We start from the raw sequence: 25,958 nt of genomic DNA on the forward strand, positions 1-25,958 counted from the left end.
GTTCGGGCGTTTGAGGGAATTCGTGACACGGGGATTTTAAACAGCGATTCAAACTTAATTCAGACTCTTCATCACAGTAAGGCTGTGAAACGATCACGGAGAAATTACATGGTTATCCGGGGAGGAGACGAACCACCACCCTCGGGCTGGGTCGGAACAGGGCGGAAAAGACCGTCTGAGCATCGACGACCGCAGCACCCTGGGCTGTCCCTGCAGCTTCCCTCGCCCTTCCCTCCCCCGGGGCGGGCTCTGCCCGGCACTCCGACGGCTCCTCGCCGTTCCCGCCGCCTCAGCCCACCCCATCCCGCCCCGCCAGAGAATCCCACCGCCTCAGCCCACTCCATCCCGCCCCGCCACCAGCTCCCACCTCCCCAGCCCGCCCCATCTCGACCCGTCGGTGGATCCCACCGCCTCAGACTATTTCATCCCAACGCACCATCAGCTCCCTCCGCCTCAGCCCACCTCCCCCATCGCCCCCAGACCCACCGAGTCCCCATCCCGCCGCGTGTCCGCAGAGGAGGGGGGGACTGCCCACCGCACCGACATGTCCGCGGCTACTGCGCCCCTCTCCCGCATTTTGTCGTGCTTGAATTCCCTTCCAGGGGGCCGGGGGAGGAAGCGATGGGGCCGCGCCTCTGCTCGGTCCCTCCCGAGAACGCGGGTTCTGCGAGGCGTTTGCGAGAGACGAGCGACGCCTCGCAGCGGGGCCCGTCCCCTCAGCGCTCCGGCTGCCACCTGTGGCCTTCGGGCAGGAGGGGATAGGGAGGGGACCGGGGCGAGAGGAGCCACCGCGCGGGGTCTGTGCCCCGCCCCGGGAGCGGAGGGAAGGGCGGGGGATGCGAACGAGCTGCCCCGGAGAGCGGAGGGTTGGGGGATCCCCCCGCAGCGCCGAGCTGGCGGTGCAGGGGCAGGAGCGAGGGGCTCTCCTCTCTCATTGAACTCTGCCCGTCCCTGGAGTGCGCCCAGGGAGGTGCGGGGCGGCTGGCGGGGATCCCCGCCCCGCTCCGCCGGCATCACATGGTGCTGGGGGCGGGAGGGGGGGGAGCCGCCCCCCAGCTCTCGCTTTCTCCTACAGTTTCTTCCAGTCTCAGCGCTCAACTCCGGCGAGGCTGGAGCGCGGCGCGGGGCTGGGCAGGGCGGGAGCCGGGCAGGCTCCGCCGCCTGCTCCCGGGGCGCCGCTCCCGCAACGGAGGCGGCGGGGAAGTGGCACAAGTGCGGGGTGCCTGCGCTGCTTCCCTGCTTCTGATGCCCCTTCGCGACTGCACGCCAGCCCGGCGGCCGCGGCTCCGGGAGGATGCGGCTCTTCCTCCTCGCTGCAACTTTCTGGGGATTGTGCCTGGCTCCAGGTAAGGAGCTCCGCGCCGCTTCCCCCGGCGGTGCGGGCGGGCATCCCGGGCTGCCCGTCGCTGTCCGCAGCGGCCGCGGGGAGGTTTCGTCCCCTCGCAGCCCCTCGACGGAGCTGGCGCCGTCCTGCCCGCGGCCCGGAGAGCCCCCCGCCGCCCGCCCGGTGTCCCCAGCGCTGGGGGACCCGCTGGGCGAGGCGATGCTCAGCAGGCAGCTCACGGTGCGGGGCTCCGAGGATGCCGCCTGCTGACCGCGGGCTCCGCGCACGCCTCTCTGGGCGGAGGGTCGGGGGCCAGCGGGCTCAGTCCCGCCGCCGGAGGGCACCCACGGGGTTCTGCGCGTCCCGGCTGCGGGGCGAGGAGTGCGGGGACCGCTGGCGGAACGCCGGGAGAGGCGGCTGCTTGGCGAGCCGCACAGAGCGCCTCGCTTTGCATGATAAAGGAGGGGAGGTTGGAAGGATGCTCCGCCGCCGTAACTGTGCGCGGCAAAATAGTAATTAAATCATTTGTAATTAATTAGTAGCTAAGCAAACCCGTCGGTACAGATAAGAGCCGAAGTGTATCTCTTAGCCGGGTTGCTCTCTCCGGGGCGCGGGGAGTTTTCAGCCCGCTGTGCTGAGGGGCAGCCCCGAGGCGAGCTGGTGGGCGATGGGCAAGGGCTGCGGGCCGGTGTCGGTACCGGTGTCCGTGTCCGTACCCGTCGCCTCCTGGTGGCAGCGTTCCCAGCGCCGGAGCGGCCGCCCCGCGGAACGGAGGGAGCATCATCACAGCAGGTGCTGAGCTCGTAGCGCTTGGGCTCTCAGCTGAGCGGACCGGCACGCTTGTTTTCCTTTATTTTTGTCAAAGGGATACTTTCTCTGAGCTGTGGAGTAGTTAGAAACAGCAAAATGCGAAGAGAGAATGATAAGGGAGATTTCAGGCACGTGTTGGTTATTTGGTTTGGTTTTGTGGTTGGTTCTTTCTTTTTTTTTTTTTTTTTTTTATTGCTATTTTAACATTATTACTACTATTCATGCCGGGTTGAATGGGCTTTGAGCAACGCGTGGCAGGGAGGTGGAAAGACATGATCTACAAGGTCTCTTCCAACCCAAAGCATTCTATGATTTTGAACAAAATTTTATCTGTTCCAGGTTTGGCTTTGCAAATACAGTGTTACCAGTGTGAGGAGTTCCAGCTAAATAATGACTGCTCTTCCCCAGAGTTCATCGTGAATTGTACAGTGAATGTTCAAGACATGTGTCAGAAAGAAGTAATGGAAAAAAGTTTTGGTAAGAATTTAATAATTATTATTCTGTTTATTTGGGTTGGATAACATTTGTTGCTCTTGGCTCCACCCATTCACAGTCTTCAGTTACGGATGAATCTGGTATTCCTGCCTAAAGGGACCAGATTCAATTTCTAATACTTCAGAGTGACTTGCAACTCAATGAAGTTAATCATTTTCCTTCAAAACTGGTGTAAAAACTGAAGGATGCAAGCCAAATGTTGATAAAGCTGGTTAATACACAGTCTTATGGGTCTCAGATTTAGTTTTCAGCACTGGGAAATTAATAACAACAAGTTAGTTTAATCTCATTACAGTTAATTACATGGGCTTTTTCCCCAAGAGATGGAAAAGCATTAAATTAGTAATTCCCTCCTTTCTTTTATTTACTCAAGCAATTTATATACTCTGAAGGTTCATCTTAAGGGAGGGAAAGTATAGGCATCTTTTCTTTCATCCATTAAAGAAACCATCAAACAAAAGGGAAAGAGGGACTAAAAAATACCCAGTAACTTGGGGAAGTTTATGGAGGGAAGAGAAGGGGGTCAGAGGAAGGGTTCAAATGGATTTCTACACCAGTTTTCTAAAGTTTATGGGTTTTTTTCTTTTTCCTCTACTGTAATTATTATTATAAAGTTCTCATATTTGGAGATAAATGTGTTCAGGAGGAAACTAACTGTGATTCTGCATCTTGCCTGTATTGTATTTTGAGCTGTGGTACCAGTGGCTGGGTTTTATTCAGCATCGTGAAAGACATTTGAGATTTAGAGAGAACTGTCAGGTATTAGACTACAGTGTTGCTCGAGGTTTCTACACGAGTAGAAGGCAAGAACTTTATTAGGGAATGGCAAGGAAGTGTGTTTGTTGGGAGCTGGAGCTCGTGCAGCCCTCCTGCTCTGACTGCAGGGAGGACACGGCATTAGAATGGGCATCCAACAGTAACTCACTGGGGAGGCTCAGCCTGGACAGGACCTCTGCACCAAGCAGTAGTTTAGGGGGCAGGGGGCAAGTGGGCACTTCAGAACCTTGATTTAAGGGGAAGCTGCTCTCTAGGATTGCACATCTCGCAGCTGAGGGCAGTGCTTTAGAGCGTGGAGTTCTCCCATGTAAAAGGACTCTTACGCTGTTAATGTGGATCAAGCCATAGCCTGTCCTTTCTCAGCAAGTCCTTCAGGAACAGCAGGATGCCTCTCCATCTACAAATGTGTGCAGCCATCCATCTTGTACAGTAACAATGGTTCTTGGCATCAGCAAACTACTCAGCAGTATCTTCCAAGTGTTCATCAGTCAGCTAGTTCCACGTTTTATGCACGATTGGCATGTAATGAATCCTAGATAAATAATAACAATTGCTGTTACCCATCAAAAGTAGCTGACTCTGTTTCATCCTGGATATCACCATCCACAGTGACTATTGCTGTGAGATACTTAGAACTTCTCCAGCGTAGAGAAAAAAGCTGTCTGTTTAAAGAAAGATTAGTCTCTTTCAAGCTGTATTTTTCTGGGGTATTATATTTCAAGTTCACTTGGAAACGATGGTGGGGATGTGAGATAGTTACGGCTTGCAAGGTCCTTTTAAAGTCTGAGTATCTCTAAATGGCTGTTTGAAGGCTCTGCTATCTCCACCCCACAGCTTCTGTAGTACTTTCAATAGGTTGGAATGGATATTGCGGTGATTTGGAGGGCTGTAGATGTGGTAGGCAGGCATAGACTAAAAAGTCAGTCCTCATTTAATTCTTAACAGGTGTTTGCTGTTTGGTTTTTTTTTAATACCTTGCCTGATTCCTTCATGTTTTTATTTCAATACAACCTCAGCCTTTATTGACCTCCGGAAACATATCTGTAATATTCCTTTCAGGTGAGCGTTAGAAAGGTGTTTTCAGCTGAGTAAACCCCTTGCAGACTGAAGTTCAAGTCCTCTGGATAAGTCAGCTTGCACATGTGCACTCACAGCCACTTGTGTGCTGCATGAGTAGGGTGGGATAGGTGGTCATGCGTCTCTCCTCAGCCTGGCAGGCAAGGCTGCAGTCTGGCCAGTGTGACTGTGGCACACTGAAAATACAAATTGGAACAGTTTTAATATATTTTAGACACACATTGGTGCGTAATTTGCCATTACTCCTACGAAGAAATGGCTTACAATACAGGAATATGGAATTCTAAAACTTAGTGTTTTGTGTTTTGTTTGTTGTTTGGTTGTTTGGTTTTTTTTCTGTGCAATTCTATGTTTTCTCTGAGCAGATCCTTGGATTTTTCCTTTAGAAGGTAACTATCATGCTGTGCATAGCAGGTGCCACTGTTCTATTTCATTTACTTCTATAAATGCGGTTCTTATTAATTTTAAGCTTAGAGGTTGTAAATTTCAGCTGGTTAATGAATTTAAATTTTTAACCTATTTCAATCTGAATGAAATTTACATTGCAAGCTTAGTTTCTCTGTTATCCTCAGTCAATTTTAGAGAGGATTGGTTGTAAAACAGAGATGATTCAGTTCATCATGCTTTATTGGTTTTTTTCCTAATTGATATTTAAATGTGTGCAATATAAATGCCTTACTTTCACAAGTTTTATTTAATAATTTATTCTACTCCTACCAGTATATTTCATAACTTGATTCTTTTGGTTGTTGCCTATTACTTGAAACTGAAATGTTTCAAATATTGATTTTAATTTATAGTAGACTTGAGTTTGAGTTTTTAACCCAGAATATGAAAGATGTGAATTTGCATTTATTTGACAGCACATTCTCATAATTAGAGTTTTTCCCCTTGACTAGATACAGTCAAAGCAGTGTAATTTTTGTAGTTTAACCCATGAGCAAGGTGTTATAAGTTCTTTCAAACCTCATTTAAAAGTTAAATGCAGTATTTTGAGATGAAGTGCATGGTGTGAATTGATGTAGCCACCCTTCCTGTGCCGTATGCATTAATCTGTGTGTGTGTTTTGCTATCAAGGGGGTTGCTGGCTTACATTCTGTGGTGTGTCATATAGTCCCCAGTGTGTGGCCAGTGACTCTTTTCCTATGTATTTGGTGGTGTTCTTGGAGTTGTGCCATGGCAGCTCTGTGGTTCAGCTTCATTTCTGTATTAAACTCTCTGTAGTAAAAGCAACGTGGTGGTGAACTGCAACTCTGTGCAGCTTTTCCCATTTATGTTGCAAAAAGTTTCTTATGCCTGATCATAGTCAAACCATTCCCCTTCAGTTGCTCTAAAATTAGGGTTAGTGCTTTAGATGTCTCTGTGTTCTCTCAGAGCATTATCTCAGTTTCTGGAGAAACAGCTCCAGGTGAGAAATAACAGCAGCACAGGTAAGTTCCTAAGCCAGAGCTTAAACAGTGGCTGTTACTGTGGCAGCCTCTGATGTGATCAGCTAAGAATGCAGGTGTTAGTAACTCACATTTTGGATTAGACCATCAGGCATGTTATCTCAGTTGTTTGTAGTATCTGGTAGGAATTTGCTTCGTTGCACAGCTTAAAGTGAATTGAAAATGGAGCAGTACACAAGCATGTATCAGATTAAGTGATTATGTGGAATGCCATAATTCTGCCTCCTTGCAGACATGCACTTTGCTGTGGCAGTTTGGGTTTCAGCTGCCCTTTGGGGATCTGTCTGCACAGAGCTGGAGACTTTGTCAAATAAATGATAATATTTTCTCACTTAAAGCTGAGTTGTATTTAAAAATTTTGCTAGAACGAGTTTTATGTTTATGTCAATATACTGTTCCAGTGGAAGATCCAGGACAAGAAAGTATTTTGCCCGTGATACAGAATCTTACAAACTAATTTTTTAATTAAATTTTTAAAAAATCTTTCCTTCAGAGGGAGGAATGATGAGGATGGAAAGTGGCACTCAAGATGATACTATGTAATTTTTTTTATGTCACAGAAATTAACATAAAGGATAAGTTTCTAGTGCATTCTTTGAGTGAATAAGCAGGTGTTTGAAAACCGTGTAGATTAAATGTTTGACAAAGGATCAAAGTTCTTACAGTAATTCCATTTGCAGATACTTTGTGGAAATATCCATGACAGATGTCCTGCTTCCACTTGCCTCTCTCCTTCCTATGGATTTTTAACTTAGAAGTGTTGGTGTTCCTTCACTTTTAGAATATATGTAGGAACAAATAAATCCCACAGGATACTGGGATCAGATGAGACATCTTGGTGATGTGTAGATGAGTATTTAAAGTGTATATGCTTTTGTACATATATCATAGAAAACATATTGATAATGGTAATTATCATTACCATTTGCCTTTTACTGAGGGCAAGAGCTATCAGAGTTTAAAGGCTGATCTAAAACCTACTTAAGGCAAAATGCAACTTGTAGTGTGAATGCATTAGAGAGAAATAAAGTAGGAAGGATGAGACAATCAACCCAGAGAGGTAGCCAGTCTAAATTTCTTGGAATTCTCTGTAAGTAAAGCTGCCCATATGCATGTTTTGAACAATTTTGTTCTAATGTTTCAGAACCTTGTATCCTAATGTAGTTGTGAACATACTTTTACTAACTTCTACTTTTGAAGATTAAGGGAAAAAAAAAAAAAACATGGTAGCAAGACTGATATTTAAAATGTCAGGAATTTTCCTTTGCAAGCAAATTTGGAAACAACCTCATTATTTCTATTAATCTGCAACAAGAAACTTTTCTTATTTGTTTGGTGTACGATGGTCCTTTTATTATATTTCCATAGGATGTAATCCTGCAGTGTAATCAAAGCAACTGCTCAAAAGTAGAGCAAGATCATCATCTCAGGACTTAACCATAATTTTATCTATTTCTTTGAACTCTTTTGAGTATTTGCTTTCCAGTTGTTTGTTTTATCAGTGTCTATGCTGAGTGATGAGTTGCCCTATGGTAATTCCCCTCCCTGTGATTAATGCTCAGTTTTGTTGCTCTGTGTTGCTGCTGTGATTGAGTTGCTTTGTGTGTGGCTGCCGAGGATTACAGAAGCACATACGTTTTTCTGTATAGCACATACTTTTTTCTGTTCATGTATAGCATCCATTAGTACTAGTACTAATTGCATGCTGGTGTCAAGGGGAAATTTGCTCTGGTGTACTTTCATTGACAAAATGATTAAAACAGCGAACAAAGTTTAATGTCTTCAGAAACTCTGAAGGCATGAAAGTTTTATAGTTAGTAGCTGCATCCCCTGTATCCATTTAGAAACAGTAAGAAACATCCACTGAGCTGCTGCTGGATTTTTTTTGTTGTTTTCTTCTACACTGTCTGTTGTTCAAAGTGTATCAACATAAAAGAACTTTTAATTTTTTTTTTTATTCAAAGTAAAGCATAATAAAATAAATCTTTACTGCTAATTTAAAAATAAATAAATAAAAATGTTGCATGAGGCAATTGGTATACCTATAACATCACGTCTTGTGCTACCAGGTGCCCAGTGAAATAAAGACATAGAACCAATGTTGGAAACAAGCAGTTCACTTTTGATACCAAATAAAAGACTACTACTTATGTGGTTAATTTGCACTGTGTGCTGAAAACTTGGAGCTGTGGATCTATTACCATTCAGAAAGACTTTTTTTCAGATGTCAAAGCCATTTGCTTATTGTAAATTTCTTCACATTTCTTCAAATCTTTGGGTTGCTCAGAAAACTTGCAACCACTTATGGAACAAGCTGACCTAAGTGTGTCAACTAAGGAGGAATTATGGACAGTAGGTAGTAGGTTGCTGTTCTGGCTTCCTTTCAGTACAGGAAAGTGACAGTGGAGTTAAGTTCAAGCAGTTTTCTGACTTGAAAGTCATGACAAAAATCCAAGTGCAGAAGTGATGGAGTCTGTATTATTTTAAGGAAGATGTGGTATCTGGTCCAGTGAATTTCATTTTTCACAGGACATGGACAATAGCTTTTTATGTTATTTTATTCCTCAGGCTTGTATAAAAGGTATACAGATTAATTTTGTGATGATACAGTGCCCATAGCTGTGTGTCTCTTAAACCCCTTTAAGATTTCCTATTGCGTTTTACATGCACTCTGTTTTTCCAAACCTTCGTGTGGCTTGACCCTATCACTTGTTTTAGCTCCCACTGACCTTATCAAAACATTTGCGAGTTTTAATTAATCCAGAATGATTTTATTTCTCTTTTTCCTTTGCAGTCTGCATATTTTTTTGGAAAACTTGATAAAACTGGTTTTGCCAAATTACCGATAAGTTTTTAAAAGTGGAAAAAGTCATATAAACCCCAGGCAAATCCTACTCTTAAGTTGAACAGGCTATAAAACTGTAAGCATGAAAATAGCTAATTATATAAAAGGGGAATGAATTTCCAAAGTCCTGGCATGCAAGTGTCAACATTTGAGGCGTTCCATTGAAATTGGTAGGGACCCTAATTAAGGATGCAGCAAGACTATTCATGTGTAAAATTATTTATGGGACTTATTGCAAGGGTATAGCATTTTAAGATTTGTAAAGACATAAGGGCTATTGCTTCATTTCAGCACACAAGGATTGCCAAGAAAAATGCTCATATGGGATTCTGAAAATTGAGTCTAACTTCACCTCTCTCTCTCTAGAAGATCAAGTATATTTGGATCTTGATACCCAAGGACATTTAGATCTTGATACCTTTTTATCAGGAAAGAGGAGATGATGCAAGGCTGTGAGCCGCTTTTGTTGGGAAGATTGTACATTTTAGTGCTTGACTGCAAGTCCACATTAGTAAGCAGAGAAATTAATAAGGGCAGTAGGAAACAAAGGAATTTGATATGCAGGTGAAAGTTGAGCTTTGACCTCTTATTTGCAGCCTCCCATGGCTTTAAAAAACGTTTGAACCCACCACCATTAGCTGCTGTACTTTACTTTCTCAGCCTATGCATTTTTAAGCATTTTAATGCTTTGCCTCAGCTTTGTAATGCTGCAAGCAGTGACAAAGACTACTTTGTGCTGATTTCTGTTATTAACAACACTGTTTTGTGTCATATTTCCAGTACTAGAATTAGAAAGCATGACTTACAAAGAGATATCATGGTAATCTAAACCCTTGTCCTCTGTCTGTCAACAGTTGTCCAGTTTTCTTCTGAGCTGATTTAATTTCTGCAAGGTGTCATGAGTGTCAGAAGGAGAGTTAAAAGGCCAGCCTGTCATTTTCAAAAGCTTCCTGCCAGTTTCTGAAAAAGAAGTGCAGCTTCTTAAAAGTGCCAAATGCATGGAGGATTTGTGATGATATTAAGTTTTCATAGAAAATTGTGATGAGAATATGCTAATTCAACCAGGTAGGGTTTGGTGGGATGTGGGTTTTTTTCTGTTTTGTTTTATTTTTCTTTTACAGAATACTCTGCAAGAGCTTAATGACGTGAATATGCTTTTATCTTGTCTACTGAATGCATCAAAGGAGGATCAGGATGAAATAGCTGCAGTCCTAAAACACAAGATTAAAAATCAGGAAGTGCTTGACATAGCTTTGCAATAGATTTCAAGTCACATAATTTCAGTGCCTTTTTTTTTTTTTTTTCCTCATCTGGAAAACACTGTGGTAGGTTGTAGTATTTAATTAGCTGATATTAGCTGTTTATAAGGCAATTAGTAAATTTCATAAAATTTCTGGCAAGGTGCAAATTATTTTAAACCCTTTCTCTCCTCAACTTTTTCTCTGGAGTTCACAAGGATAGGAAAAGTTACTGTAAAATGAAACATAGAGGACATGGTTGGACATGGTTATACTTTACACTCAAACTGTTTGTTTTGGTTTGTTTTTTTGTTTGTTTTTTTTGTTTGTTTGTTTTTTTTAACCATGCATTTACAGTCATAGATGAAAGGCTATGTGTTGAGGAATCTTAATTTATCTTTTATACCAATAAAAACATCATCTGACTAAAATGGCAGTTGTTTGGGGAAACAATGTCAAAAAAATGATTGATTGCTTTTCAACAGTCACCTTCTAAGATATTTAGGACTGTATTAGATAAAATATTTATAAGCACTTTCTCTAGAAAACTGCAAATCATGATAGGAACTTTGGAGTCTGTCTTTGTATGATGGCCATAAAACTAATATGGAAACGAAAAAAAAATAATTTACAAACCTATTTGTCCAAACCCAATTTTGAGCATTACCGAGACAGTAAAATCCAGAAACAGTCACATTTATATTATGTTCCTTTGAAAGAGATGTTTACATGTTGTTCTTGCAGTAGCGTAAGTTCTCATTTTAGTTTTTGGAAGATGTCAGAAAAGAGCTTTTGTAACTCCTACTGGGTGATGAATTTCACTTGAGTGCAGGGTAAAAAAGTGACAGTTTAGGGCAAAAAAATAAAAGGATGAGATATATTACTAAATCACAAAGCAAACCTGGATATGCAGAGAAGACATTGTCTGTGCTCAAAAAGAAGGAAAACTTGCAGATTCACCAAATCAGAAAATTGAAGGTTTCAGTGATATAAGATGATTGGAATCATTCAGGATATTAAAATAAAGAGAATATTTGCTCATAAGCATGGTCCTTGACTTGTCTTTATGAGAAACAACATTAAGAGAATATCCAAAACAAGTCACATACAAGCCATGAAAATATGCTACTGTGAGAGATAGGACAAATTTTGGGGTCTTCTCATGGGTTGACAATATGAATTGTCCTCTGTTGGCCAGTTTTCCACTGTTTGCTTGGAGGAAATGGGCAAGGTGTAAACACCAAATCTAAAAGGTTGCGTGAAAATTCTGCCAAAGTTCTAAAAGCATCCCTCAAACTTGTCTTGTCTGCCTTGTTAGATTTCTCAGTAACTTATCTTAAGATACAGAACTTTTCTACATGCCTGAAGTTACAGGTCTGTGTTTACCTCCAGCACGTGGTCCAGTCTTGAAAAGATGGTATTTGACTGTTCAAGGAGGCCTCATTGCTGGGCCCTAGTTGGTCATAGACTACTTATTATGCTCCAAAAGATTTGATGTTGCAGGTCTACTCAGAGTATGTGCAGGAGATTTTGCTAAAGCAGTGTTTGTGGAATGAGTTGCAGACTTACCTTATGTGTGCCTTTGAAGTTGGATATGTACATAATGGTGTAGAAAAACCTTTCTTTAAAATTGAGGAGTGTCACTCAAAGCCCACAAGGCAGAGAGAGAGCATTTGGCTTGGGGTGTGTAGTCACACTTGGAAAAGTTTGTGTTGGACAAAAGACATTGTCTACTTGACCGAGTCAAGCTTAGGGAGAAGAGTTTAGACTGATCTGGGGTGAAGCAGAGGGCTGCAATTTCCTGCTGAGCTGTGCCATTGCAGAAAGCAGCTTCAGAGTAGTGGGGTCATGGGAATGGGAAGGTGACTGTTTTGTTAAAAATTAGGTCACTGGTCTCGAAGGTGACATCTTAGTAGCCTGTTTTGGCTTCAGAGATCCTCTGTGTATTTTGCTGAAGGACAGTCTTGGGAATACGGGTGCAAACTGAATTTGCATACTACTTGGATTATGGTTGGCTCCTAAAAGTTGGAGAGTCATGCTTACACTGCCTCTTTTTTTTTGTCTGTACCTGCTAGAACAGAAGAATCAGAGGTGCCTAATAAAGATCCTTTTCAACCACTAAGAGAAAAAACTTGGATCTTCTGGTGCCTTCTGCATACACACAATGTAAGAAGTAGGTGTGATGTCACCTTTTTTGGTTGTCCTAGTAACAAGTTAAGCTGTTATTCCAGAGAAATGTACTGGGCTCTGCAGACATGGTAGACGGAAGAACACTCACTTTTGGATTTGAGTAAATTGTAGCTTGAATTGTTTGTTGCTATCAAGACAGAATGCATTTGCATATGGCCAAAACAGTGCCAAGATGCAGACACACAGGACTAGACTGGATCTAGGTGAGAAAATCAATATTGCAAGCAGGAACTATAGAAAACATCCATCACTTCACTGGAATAAGGCAGAAATAGTTTGGGCCTTGACACTGTCTAAATATATGATCACTTGTGGGGCAGAGAGAGGTGTAACAATAGGCAAGTTGCTTAGTCGAGGAATAAATTCTCAGTGTCAAATTTAAGCCCAAAACTGCTCTAAAAAAGGCCTTGAAAACAAATGTAGTTGTAGTAGGTACTGTTGACAGGAGAGGGTGTAGAATATTAGCGTGTTATCAAACAGCTATTCTGCTTCTGTGTACTCCCCTCTCTTCTTAAAAGTACTTGTACTTGAACTACATCCTTGGCCACCCCCACAAACCTTGAAGCGAAAATGGAGGAAAATCAATTTGTCAGTAGTGGGTACTTCACGGTAAAATATCATTATAGTGCCTACACACATGCATAACCACAGTGCTGTTGGGGGGCTAATGAATCCTTTGAAATCCCTTTGAAAAGGGACAAATTACTCAGGGCTCATCCATCAAAAGACTGGGTAGTACATATACTAATTGAGTAGTAGTAAATATACTAATTGTGCACTGGCATCAGTTGTTGAAGGCAAGTAGCTGGGAATGACCCCATCCTGGCAAAAGCAGAGTGTAAAACATGTCATCTCCTTGCCTCGCCAGCGACTCAGAACAATCTGAGGTGGAAGAGCTTCCAGAAGGATTTGCAATTATTTTTCTGGGTGATATGTTAATGAATGTATCAAGCTGATTGTTCAGGCAAGAATACCTGGTAATTAGCAGGTATGTGGTATGAGTCTTATGAGGCAGATAACCACTTTGAGGAACTGTCTGCAGTTCAGCCTGCTGGTGGCAAAATGATTCAGGAAGATCTCGAGAATTGTTTTGGAATGGTTCAGCAGTACAGTAAGCCACTGCAAAGGAGGAGTTTGAGGAGAGATCTGTAGATGTAATCCAGAAAGGATGATGCTGTCCTGTCTGAACTCAGGGGATGCAGTTACTTGGGTCCATTAACATGTTTGCTGGAGCAAGGAGACAGTGTCCCTGCCATCGAACCATGGCAGACAGTTATACCAATTTATATCCTACCACAAATAATCTGGAATCCCTATGTGATAGGAACAAGGTTTAAGAATAAGTGAAGTGCACAGCTCAATTGTTTAAAAAATGTCACTCCTGTAGTGCTAACATTTATGTCTTTTTTCCATCAACCTCTGTGCCTGTTTGCATTTGTAACTTGCTGTAAGGGAACTGCAGAATGAGAGAAACGGCAGAGCCTTTCTATGCTGATCAAGTTTGTTTCATACCTGATGCTCCTTAAAAAAGCACTTAGTGTGATAGCAGCTGATTTGTAAGATCAAAAGAATCTATTAGTACTTAAAGAAAAGAATCTTGGATGTGAAGGGCATGTCATTAGCCAAGGAGCTCTTGAAAACCTTACAGAAATGCTTTTTTATTTAAGTAAAAAATCCTGTAACAATTCAGATTAGAGCTGGGAATGGGGATAGACAGTCATTTGGGACTCAAATTTCCTGTTGTAAGACATATTTACAGAAAAGCCACAGGAGAAGCATTACAATGTTTTTGATATTAGTTAGATTAATCTCTCTGTTTGGATGTGAACATTGTTCTTCATGAAACTTTGAGTAGTAAAATTCCAGTCTGTACAGTTTTACTATGTTTTGACTTCAAAAGATGCTCAAGACTGTTCTGTGGAATTGATTCTGGGGAACAGAGATGTTGTAAACACGTGGAGTTAAGATGCAGGACTTTGATTTTTTTGCAGTAGAGGTTTCCTGGAGTTGCCTGGTGAAAACCATGCCTCAGAGAGCATCATCTAATTGTTCACAGCACCGAACAATTCTAATCTCCTAATCTATGGGAGAAGTGCAAAGTGTGATATTTCAGGAACCCAAACTAATAAATCACTCACTGGTTCAAATTGTGGACAGGACTTTGCAGGAAACCTGTGAAAAGGAAATGGCAGGAAGAGAGTGATCTATAAAATGACAGGAATAGGAAACATGCCAGTGTCAAAGGCTTTCTGGAGGCTTGGTCTTTGAGGGGAAAGTCGAATTCACTGCTGTTGATATGGAAGACTGAGGAATGATGGGTGGCTGTGGTTGCAGAGAAATAATATGTGATGGAGAGATGTGGGATTAGGGAACAGAGGACAATCACTCTGCCTAGTTTCATTGAATACAGGACTCCCTTCTCAAGAGGGAAGAAAAATAGTTAATTGCAACCATGGGAAAGGTCATATATTCCTTGACTCTGGGAATACTGCAGGAGGAACACGGACAAAGCACCAGGGCATTGTGGGGAACGTCGGCTGAGATTTCAGTACTGTAAAGCCAACCAGTGGCAGCACTTGAGGCTTCTTGACAACAGTGGTTTGTCAACAGAGACAGAGCTCCCTTCTTTTTGCAAACTGTAGTAATAAAGATTGTGCTGCTTGATCTGTGTGCCTTTGCTGTTACAGCGAGAACAGCCTGTAGCTCCTCTTCCTTCTCGAGAAAAGGCTCTACCTGCTGTGTTGATTGATTGAAGCTCACTGGAGACAGAGGAAGATTTAACACTCACTTGAGGGCTTCTCTTCATAAGTTTAACGAGATAGATAGCCTCAAAACACGTTTCAGGGCTGAGATTTGCAGAGGGAGAACACAGAACAAGGAAATCCCTGCATTGTTGGGATGGCAGCAGTGTTGTGACAGTAAAAAAGAATTGCTTTAATTAAAAGTCTCTGAAGACAGGAAATCCTTCTTTCTGAGCAGAGCCCAAACAAACAGTGTAGTACATCCAGCCCTCAGTAGTGCAGTGCCCACTGCCACTGCAGAGGTATGTGCTGGATCCATGTAGGTGCTGTAGTGTTTGTTTCCAAAGTCCCTGGGGACTGAACAAGTACCTGCAGGTATTGCATGTTCAGTACCTACAGGTCATATTCCTGCTTCAGTCCCTTCAAAAAAAAAAGTCGTCATCATTGTGTATTTAAAAACATTCTGGGACCGTGCTACAGGATGCAGAAGCACCATTTTCCAAGAGAATCCTGTTCCCATGCTCTTCAGGAGGAAAGAAAAAAAAACCAAACAAAAAAACAACCAACCAACCAACCAAAAACAAACAAACAAAAAAAAACCACAAACAAACAAACAAAAGAAAACCAACCAACTTTTTGAGAATCCCATATTTCAAAGGAACAGTGATTTTTATTCTTGGAAATATTTACCTCTTCTTGTAACTGCAAGGCAATGTGAGCAAACTTCCATTATCTATTTCTGTTCTATGTCTGTTTTTCTAAGACACAATTTCTACTGTATCAGTTGCAGAATTTTAGAGTAATGAGTGGTGGAACTGCCATAAACATTTTCCACTGCAGCTTGGGAAAATACAACTGTGTATTTTAAAGCCTTTAAAAACCATGTAAAAATAACATGGTTATATGGGTTAGAATGTATTTTTTTCACTGAAAAACAACTTGAGAAATTATAGATTAGAGTATTAATTAAAATTAATTTAAATAACATTTTAAAAGGGAAGACTTTCAACTCAGACAAGACGTTTCTATAGAAATGGAAATTTTTGTTGTTGAGGTTATTAAACTTCAAAGACAAGCAAGAACTGAGATTACCTGGAAGAGTACTTATAGTTTTTCTTTAAAAAAAAAATTAAAAGGGGAAGGGGGGAGGATGAAAGTTTTGCTGATATTCATTCTCCTTTTACTCTTGGTTACTTGTCTGTGTGTGGCGAAAGAACAAGAAGAGGGGGAAAAAAACGCTCAAAAGACAAATTAACAGCATAGAAAGCTGTAATTACTTTGACACCTTAACTCAGACTTGTTCAGCAATAGAAACAAAACTAATTTTCTCAGTAATTGCATTTCAGTTATTCAAACAGTTTATTCTGAAAGATGAAAAATTCCAGTTATAAAATGCATCATTTGATGTACATTATGTAAATCAGGTCTGTACTATTTTTTATTCCAACTAGAATCAAACTAGAGAAATCCAAAGCAGAGTGACTGTTCTGCTCCTGCAGTGCAGCACAGTGTTGGTCGTGTCACCACTGAGGTGTCTGCCTTAATCACCAGCACTGCTTTGGGAATGTAAACTGGTTTTGCAACAGTTTTCAAGCACGAACCCTGTTGTAAAGCAAAACTACGTTCACATCAAACTGAGTAACCTTTGTTCTGTGTCACAGGAATCATGTACCGCAAGTCCTGCGCGTCTTCAGCCGCGTGTCTGATCGCCTCTGCTGGGTACCAGTCCTTCTGTTCTCCAGGGAAGGTGAACTCTGTTTGCATCAGCTGCTGCAATACCCCGCTCTGCAATGGACCCCGGCCGAAGAAGAGGGGGAATTCTGGCGTGGTGCCGAGGGCACAAGTGATAAACACTGTTCTGCTTCTTAAGTTTACTCTGTTGTTTTTGTATTGCTAAACTTCAAGCAAGTTTGGTGGTTAGGTTTTTTTGGTTTTTTTTTTTTTGCCCTGACACAATTTGTTCTGTCTCCTGCCTTCTTCAAAGACACTGCAATTATTTTCTGTTTGTTTCCAAATCCCTGTCAACAGCGAGGGAAGTTCAGTGGTTGTGTGGAGAGAGGGGCTGATATTTTTGGCAGCTAATGAGTTCATTTAGCAGATTTAATTTCCAGTGTGCACTTAAAAATCCCAGCAGGGTACAGAACTCCTGCTCTTTCTGCGTAACTGGAAACAAATCCATCTGTGTTATTCCTTTTGAGATGTAGTCACTTTCCTGGGTCATTTTAATTTCCGTGGGGTTTTTAAGTTCATTGCTAATCATTAACTTAGCCTTATGAAGTCATACTTGATGATCACAAAGGCCGTTCTGTGCGTCCGGACCATGCTCTGAGCTAGTCTCGAGGGACACTACTTCCAGGCTGGGCTCTGGTGATTCAGGACCTGGCTTCTGTGGACTGCAGTCAGGTGTGGGCTCCCTCTGGAAGGTGCTTAGGAAAACTTTGGTGTTGCCCTTCGTGGAAGAATTGCGCCTCGAAGACATGAAGAGCAGCGGGCGCAGGGAGCGGCTGCTCCGCGCTCTGGAGCTCTGGTTGGCTCTGAGGAACTTCTCCCTGTTGGCGTGTTGGATGGTCAGGCGGCAGCGCAGGATCTGCAGGAACACGCTGCGGAACTGCTGCGAGGAGCTGTTGTACAGCAGGGGGTTCACCGCCGAGCTGAGGTAGAAGAAGATGTCGGCGAAGGGAAGGAGGTGGATGTACACTTTGAAGTAGGGGATAGTCCAGTCCTGCTTCGGTTTAGCAGCTGCCATGATCCTCCTCACCTGGTTTGGCATCCAGCATATCGCCAGAGTGGCAACGATCAGCCCTGCGAGCAGAAAGAGGAAGAAAGAGGTGTGCATACGTGGGGGAAAACGCATAAAATACTATCAGTCCTGCACTTACTTGTTAGGAAATAGTACCAATTTTTCAGTGTTTTGCTTGACAGCTTTTTCTGCCGGTGGCACTTTTTTTGTTTGTTATTTTTAATAACTGTTACAAGGTCATTGCAGCACCTGATCTGACAAAAGGCCGCATAGTGTTTGGGTAGTGTTTCTTTGTACCTGTTGTCATTTATTAGTTTTCAAAGTGTTCTTTCTCTGATCATCTGTATCTTTGAAAAGAATGCATTTTTATTTTGGTTTTTGCTCTTACATTTCTTATGTCTTTCCCTTTACTTTGAAAAACAAACAAAATAAATAGAACTTATAGCCATATTAGATCAGGCAATACCCAGAAGAGATCAGATTCTTGTTTGTACTTTACAAAAAAAGAAAATGTATGCATAATAATATATTTCGTGTTATTTTTGGTAGATTTCCTCTTACAGAAGCTATTTTTAAGTAAAATGTGTATGGATCTTTTTATGGTAATTAAGATATGTTGGGCTTTCTTAAAAATCAAATTCCAGTGGAATTAAATGATGAATGTAAATGAGAAAAACCCAAACCTAGTCATGAAAGTGTAAGCAGTTTCAGATTATAAATTATGCTTAAAAATGTGGTATTGGACCATTTCGTATTTATATGTAAATATAAATACATGTTGCTGCATCACTAATGGCATTAAAAAGAGGGTGACTGAAGTGTTGGGTGTCTGAAAGTTCTGCCTGTGTGGAATGGTGTTCAGTAGGGTGCAAGTGGTGGTGCCATCGTCAGAGCAGCAGCCCTGCAGAAACATATCAGTGACTTGAGCTGGCTGTTCCCAGGCAGGAGATGGAGCAGGGACAAGGCACCTGGATCCTCACTGTTGGTGTGTGTCAGCACTGGAAATCCTGACATCTTGCAGGAGATACCAGGTACAAAAAATAATCCCTCTCACTGCACCCACACTGCTGGCACACAATGCAGCCACCAGTTTACTGTCCCCACCTTGTTTTTCTCTTTGCAGGAAACGTGCCTTACAGGAACACTTGGAGGGAGCAGAAGGTGCAGGCTGGCTTCTTTCCTGCTGCAGGCTCGCAGAACAGCAGGGAGTGTCCTGATGGGATAGTTCTCACTTGCGCAGATTTGTGTTACATTGCTAATCTCATCCACTGTCTGACCTCTGCTCTCAACAGCAGCACAGAAGCATTTTAATTCTTACCCGTCTAGACTGAGTCAGATTGGCCCCACTGAACAGGTCGCTGTAGGAATGCTGTTCTGAAATAGCACACACTGACTTTTGAAGCCAGGAAAATGATATTTCTCTAGTGGGAAGACATGAACATAGCAGGAAAGGGAGGCAGAAAAGAGAAGATTTTTCATAACTTTGCAACTACCAGAGCTTCATAAGGGTATATCCCAAGTTCTCTCCACCACTCCCAAGCAAAGAAACGGTATGAAATGCATTTTTAAAAACAAACAAACAAAAAAAAAGTTTGCTAATGAAAGCAAATTTACTCCAACAAATTACTTCAACAAATTTATTATCTAGCTGAATGAGCTACCCAATAAAAGTTTTCCTTTTGATCCCTTGCTTCCATATTCACTTAATGGTAAAATAACTTTGGTGGGATGGGGCAGGAGTGCACCTTAAGCTACAGCACTGGATTAAGAGCCCCAAAGGGCTGTTGTTGGCAGGCCAGTGGTAAATGTGTTACCTTTGCCATTTTTTGTTCTTTGCCTACGAGAGCTCTCCTCAGCCACTGTCTCTTTACTTTCATTTCCACACACTTCCCTCCGTGCCCCTTGCTTGCTCTTCCCCTGCTGCCTCGCCTCAATTTTCAGTACCTATTGTGTCTCTGTCAAAGGTTGATCTGAATTTTGTATTAGTACTGCAAATTTTGTAGCCTTCAGTGCTTTTTCCCTGCTGTCAGCATAACAAATATGGGGTAGCAGTCCTGGCACAGACCAGCAGAAAATAATGCCCCCTGAGCAATGACTTGTGATGGGCCTTATAAAAAGGCAGCAAAAGGATTCTGCTGCTCCCAGGGGGCTTTTTTTCTGGTGCAACTTAAATGCAAAATTCACAAACCCATGTCTGCAGACTTCTTGTCAAATTTTACCAGATGATCTCTTTCAAGGGAAAAGAAAATAAGCTGTAATGTGTCTTTTGTTGTTGTTGTTGCTCTTGGTTAGAAACAGGATACTTCATCATGCTGATTAATAGTTTCCTAAATTATGAATGCTGCTGTGAAAAAACTGAGCAAACAATACGTGCAGTTTTAAAGCTCAACCACAGTGCTCTGTCTGACTTTTTGCTTGTATCTGAATTCTTTGCCATTGACCTTTCTTTTTAATTCAAACTGCCAAGTGCTTAAGATGCCAAGTTACATTCTTCAGACACTTTTGTTCTGAAAAACTGAATATTTGGTAGGATGTACAGCAAATGAAAAATTAGCTGCTTGTGCCCTTGCACAGTGTGGTGAGGTTTTTGGGGGATGGGAGGAGATGTCTGCAAAGCAGTTGTTCTCCAGGGATGACTAATTGTTCAGTTTTACACTTTGAAAACATGCTTGTTGACTCAAAGGAGGTGCACCATGTAAATAAACACTCTGACTGACTCACAGTATTTTCTCCACTGTTCACACTTGACATGGCAGTGTGGAGTAAACTGAAGCACATCAGAAGAGCACCTCAGGAAGGTTCTATGTTCAGCGCTGCTGCCATCAACCTGAACTCGAGCAGAGGCTCCAGGAGTTTGTGTTGTACTGTAATGTGCCAAAGTTGCTTAAACAGTCTTAATCAGCTTGAATGCAAACCAGACTGTGTCTTACACCAGTACTGATGCATTCTCACTTGAGCCTGCCACCTATTAGGAATTATTCTTCACGTTTCATCTCATACCCAACTTTACCTTCCACTCTGTATTAGAGGGAAAAAAATTAGTAGCTCTGGGGTTTTTTACCCCCCATTTTCCTGACTATGGCACTGAAGTGCCACACTTGATGAAAGCAGAGATTTATCTCCCACGGAATAATGATGTTTATAAACAAAGTAACGCTGTGGTTCTGCAGCCTCCATTACGGGTGCTCGAAATTTCCAGCACACATTTGAATCATTCCAGTTTAATCATCAGAAGTGCATTAGACAATGCCAACAGAAGCCAGGAGCCCTTGTGTTATCTATTGACTGTGAGTACATCTCAACCTTTAAGTAAGGGTGGGAGCTTACAATTCATTTAACATTGTTGTAGATGCTTCAAGGTAACAAACAAAAAAAAAAACAAGACATGAAAAGACCCTTGACTAAAACCAATTTCAAGAGCTAAACCATAAACCAACCATAAAATAGTTTACCCAAAATAAGAATGACCACATTCAAGTACTATTTTAATCTGTAAAAACCCACCCCAAACCTCTAAAAATAAAGCACGCAAATTTAACAATGCTTTAAATTTAGAAATCATTATTTTAACTTCCCAAAAGTCAATCTCAGAGTATTAATTCTTAATATGTGACAAAGGATCAGTTATGTAGTAAAATAAACCTAGCGTTTAAGTGCCAATAATATAAATATGCATTGCTGGCAGAGAATAGGAGTTTGGCAGTCATCTGTCCCTTAGCAATACTTTTTTATTACTCAGAACATTCCTCTGGGCCATGGGGGACTGAATTAAATTCATTATGAACTTTATTGGGAAGGATTTTAAATACATGCTTATGTCTAGTAGAGTAGAGAGGGCTTTTTTCTCCACCCTTCCAGATTTTCCTTGTTTTTCTACTGAATAGGTTTTTGTGGGGGTTTTTTTGGTTTGTTTTGGTGTTTGTTTTTTTTTTCTGCACCTGACCACTTAAATCTGTCTTACTTTATGATCCAGTGTTTTATCTGTATCCTGGTTACTGCCAACCATCCCACAAAACCTTAAATTGTCTACAAAATTATAATTGTCACTAGACAACACCAACAACAGCTTTCTTTGGCTGCTATAATCCATTAACCGAGGCAGTGGTTGCAGTGACCTCAGGTACACACTCCTTTTCCTGTACCACTTAACCCTGACTGCCCTGGTGCATCGAGGTCTGCCGGACTCTGCTGCTCTTGTAATTAGCCCAAAGCAGTGTTAGACCTCAAACTCTGCATCTCCACGATTTAATTAATGACACAAAGGCTGGTTCTCAACATCTGCTTGTAAACTGACATTTAAATGGCAATTGTCAGTGGAATATAAGCATATGGTTACTGAGCTGTGAGTCAAGTTCAGGCAGCAATGCAGTTGGTTCAGGGGGAGACTTTTTTTAGCACTTGCTTCTCGTTTATGTACTTTGCCCAGCTACATACAAAGGCATAACCTGCCCTGTGCCTCCATCTCAAAGCCTTCCAACAGCGCATCAGAGGCAGGGTTCCCAAAATAGGAAAAGACTGAGACCACCCCTCAATGTTAACTTTACCGTCATAAAGCAATACTAATCATGAGGAAAGCACTTGGTCCCTATTGGATCCTGCTACAAATGGCAGAATCCATGAAAACTTGAGCAAAGATACCTTCTTGCTAATCAGGCTCTTGGTGTTCTTAATACCAGCCACTACTAATTTGGGAGAGCAAAAAAAAGCAAAGACTCCAGTACTAATTAAGAATGTTACCTCTGGGAGATGGGGTTTTGGCCTGTATTTATGTTACATTTATTATTTTAACCGGGACAAAAATCTTGCTTTTTGTTAGAAATAAGGACAAAAGGCACTAGTTTATTGCCTTGATAGCTTCTAAGAAGAGCCAAGCCACAAAACACAGCCTTCAATCACTGAGATGACCTTCCCAACTGCAGATCAATGCAGTGCTGTCTTCCAGCGTCTGCAGCTGCTCCGTGCCCCCGCTGCTGCAGTTTCTCTGCATGTGAGGAGTCAGCTGCCATATGCTTATTGTCTCCTGACAATTGTCATTGAAATGTCAGTTTACAAACAGCTGTTACTTTCAGTGCTGCAAGTCTGACTTTTAGGTGCAGCAAAGAAATGATTGGCAGAATGGTACTGAATGGCTGCTGCACTCTTGGCAATGCAGGCAGTGCTAAACTGAGCAAGGCTGGAGCATCTCAAGGAGGGGACTCTCTGCTCTGTTCTCCAGCCTCAAGGATCTTCTTCTGGTTCTTCTTCTGACAAGTAAGAGTTTGGAGCATTTCCTCTGGTCTATGAGCAGCTGGGTAGAATTTCAGATCCAATCTCGCAGCTTTTAACAGCTCCTCCTAACATATGATGTTCAGTCACTGTCCAGCTCAACAAGGGACTCAAACCCCTCTCTATCTCTGACCAACAGCAATGAGCTGTTGACCAGCAGAAGGATGTGCAGAGAGTGGGAGAAGGGAAAACACCTTTCGCTACTGCTCCCAGTCTGGTCATTGCCTACCCTGTCAGCTCCCTTTTGTTTAAGGTCAGGAGGTTTAAAAGCAAGATCCCCTGAGAAAGTGTGTCTCTTCAAGGCTTTTGGGGAACTTGCAGTGTTTCTGCCTGAGCTGATATGTGCAAGTAAAAGGTTCCCTGTAGCATAACTCGTATGCTAGAAGTCTTGTTCTCCAAGATCTAGGATTAGGATAAAAAGGCAAGGACACTGTGCTCCCTACGGTATCAGAGAGCCCACAAATCCAGGTCCAGCTGGCACACAGGCACAGAATGCCACACAACACGCAGGCATGAGATAAGCTTACCAAAGATTCCCATCAGATCTCTGTGTGTCCCCCTGTTCAGCACTAGCAGCATCCTTTCACAGGCAGAGATTCACAGCTTTATCTCAGGATCTAAACCTTGCCCATTGTGTCCCACCCTCCCTGCTGCACCTCTCTTTCTGTGGGCTGTGCAGGGACTTGCTCTGGGTTACAGAGCCATTACAGGAAGTATCACCACACAACCAGTCGATGAAACAGAAGTGGTGGTTTTGCTGCCCGTAGTTGACTGGCGGCATTAACTTCACATTTCCCAAAACTCTGTTGCTTGATCTGTATTCAGTGCACAGTGTCACAACCATTAGTGAGGGTTTTGCTTGAATGAGGGCTGCACTGGGCTCCATGGGCAGGATAAACTTCTGATGAAGATTAAAATGGGAAAAGAATACTAATATAAACTTCTGCCTTTTCCCTCTCAACCACATGCAAGTTTCTTTTGCTGAAGGACAAACATTATAATAATAATAATAAGCACATATTGATATATGTTGAGGCGAATATAAAATGTATTAACCTGAGAGATAAATATTGATGTTGCTCTCTCCATGTCAATATTTAGTTCAAGGGACAATAAATTTTGTTATTCACTGAAAAAAGTCAATAAGTGCATTGCTACATACATTTTGTATAAACTCAAATTATCCAGCTACTCCATTCCTTTTATCTTCAACTTTCAAAAATACATTTGCCTTTCAAAAATGCTTCTCTGTAAGGGAAGGAAGCAATAAGTAAACTAGCCCTACTCAGGCAGTAACTACAGGGACAAGAAAAGACTAGTGTCTGTCTCTCAGTGATTTCTCATTCAGTTTTTCTAAACACTGGGAGATCTGCAGGCTCCTTTTGGGCTCTGACACTGGATCTGGGCTGGCTGCTGTTGGCATCCTCCTCAGAGAACAGGAGTTTCCTCATGACTGCACATCAGCGACTTGCTGCCTTTGCTGTGGAGCCACCTCACCTACAGACCACATACATGGGTGCCACTGGCAAAGCAAAACTGAGATAAAATCCAGCCCTTGCTCCTGCTTGTGCTGGTACTGCAGGAAAACCAGGGACAAAAGGAGGTAGGGAGACAACATTTTCATCACCAGCACAAGCAGGCAAATCTCCAAGTGTTCAGAGAGAGGCTCTGGCAAACACCCCGCAGCCCTTCTCAGAATGGGTTTAAACTGAACAGAAGCCAGTAACAAACTAGTTATCATTATAAATACTGCTGGAAGGATTAAGCATATGGCCTGGGACAAATGGTTGAAAATCAGCTCCATGTACATCTGATCCTGTCAACAGCTTCCAGCAAAAAAGCAATGGACCAGCAATTCCCATAGCCTTCAGAGGGATTTGGGGTCCATCTCATGTTCATTACGCTCCTCCCAGCCCCAAGGGTGCTGTACAGCAAGGCCACGTCTCATTAGCAAGCACGCTTGGGTGACAGGACAGTGCTGTCCCATGAAGTGGAGCAATAAATGAAAGGCACCAAGTAAAAACAAGCTGCCTCTTGGTGCAATAAATGAACCAAACCTATGAGGTTTTAATAAATATATTGCTGTTCTGCTGCACATAATGTCGTCTTTTTCCAACCGAAGCCACCATCAATGTTCTTGCTAAATCCCAAATGCTAAAGCCATGCACGAATTCTTCCCATAAGTGGCATTCTCTGCTCAAAACAGCAGTGTGTTCAAATGTGGAACAGCGACAACACAGGGAGGTTTTTTTTCCCCTATTGAAAGCTTCCAGAGATAACTGGAGTTGTCAGGCATATAAAGAAGAATTTCACACAAGTATTTGCCCCCCTGATATCAGAAAATCACCTGCTGCTTTTAACACTTCATTTCACAGGTGACTATGTGCCAATGTAAATCATCGCTAAGGCCCAGCAGATGATAGCAAAATCCAAAGTGTACATCTTCTTGCCTGGATTAGATTCCACTCTCCCCCCCTCAGATACCCTCAAGGGTGCCACGAGAACACTGAGACCAAAGAGGTTTTTGTCCCAGTCTTGTATCACTGGGTCAAACCAATGTCACAAAAGCACAACAGCACACCCACACAATGTATTTCTCTGGTTGAAATCCCAGCATCACCCAAAGGTTTTCTCAGTTCAGATCCTCCCTGCTCTGCCACACACATTTCTTCTCTTGACTGGCAACAAAGAGCTGCTCTAACCTGGATGCAGCACAGCAATGTCCTGCCAGCGACTCGGTGGCAAAGGGTGAGGCCAATTTTGTGTTTCCATTAACTTGGCCTGTAAGAGAAACTAATGCTGAAGGAACCTGCCCAGAATACCTGCACTTCCTTGCAGAGAGATGATGCTTCAGTCTTTATTGTACTCCAGTCCTCTGCAACTGCCAGCAGTATGCTATTGTGTTGAGAAACACAAATACTGCCATGAAATGAGAAGATTATGAGAGATTTACATGTAGTTGAACCAAAGTTTCAAGTCTGTGTATCATTGATCCACCCAGTTGGGAC

At 42.5% G+C, this 25,958-nt stretch overlaps 1 protein-coding gene across 1 annotated transcript; it reads left to right on the top strand.

Annotated features, from left to right (window-relative positions):
- Positions 1-969: 969 nt before the first annotated feature.
- LYPD1 (LY6/PLAUR domain containing 1) lies at positions 970-18,503 on the top strand. Its single transcript, XM_027901795.1, has 3 exons — positions 970-1,346; positions 2,474-2,611; positions 16,607-18,503. Exons 1-3 carry the CDS (start codon positions 1,295-1,297, stop codon positions 16,840-16,842), a joined length of 426 nt encoding a protein of 141 aa, XP_027757596.1. The 5' UTR covers positions 970-1,294; the 3' UTR covers positions 16,843-18,503.
- The last annotated feature ends 7,455 nt before the right edge of the window (positions 18,504-25,958 follow it).

Source organism: Empidonax traillii, unplaced genomic scaffold (assembly GCF_003031625.1).
Source record: "Empidonax traillii isolate 1590-97213 ecotype Southwest subspecies unplaced genomic scaffold, ASM303162v1 scaffold815:size503231, whole genome shotgun sequence".
In the NCBI taxonomy this organism is placed as follows: domain Eukaryota; kingdom Metazoa; phylum Chordata; class Aves; order Passeriformes; family Tyrannidae; genus Empidonax; species Empidonax traillii.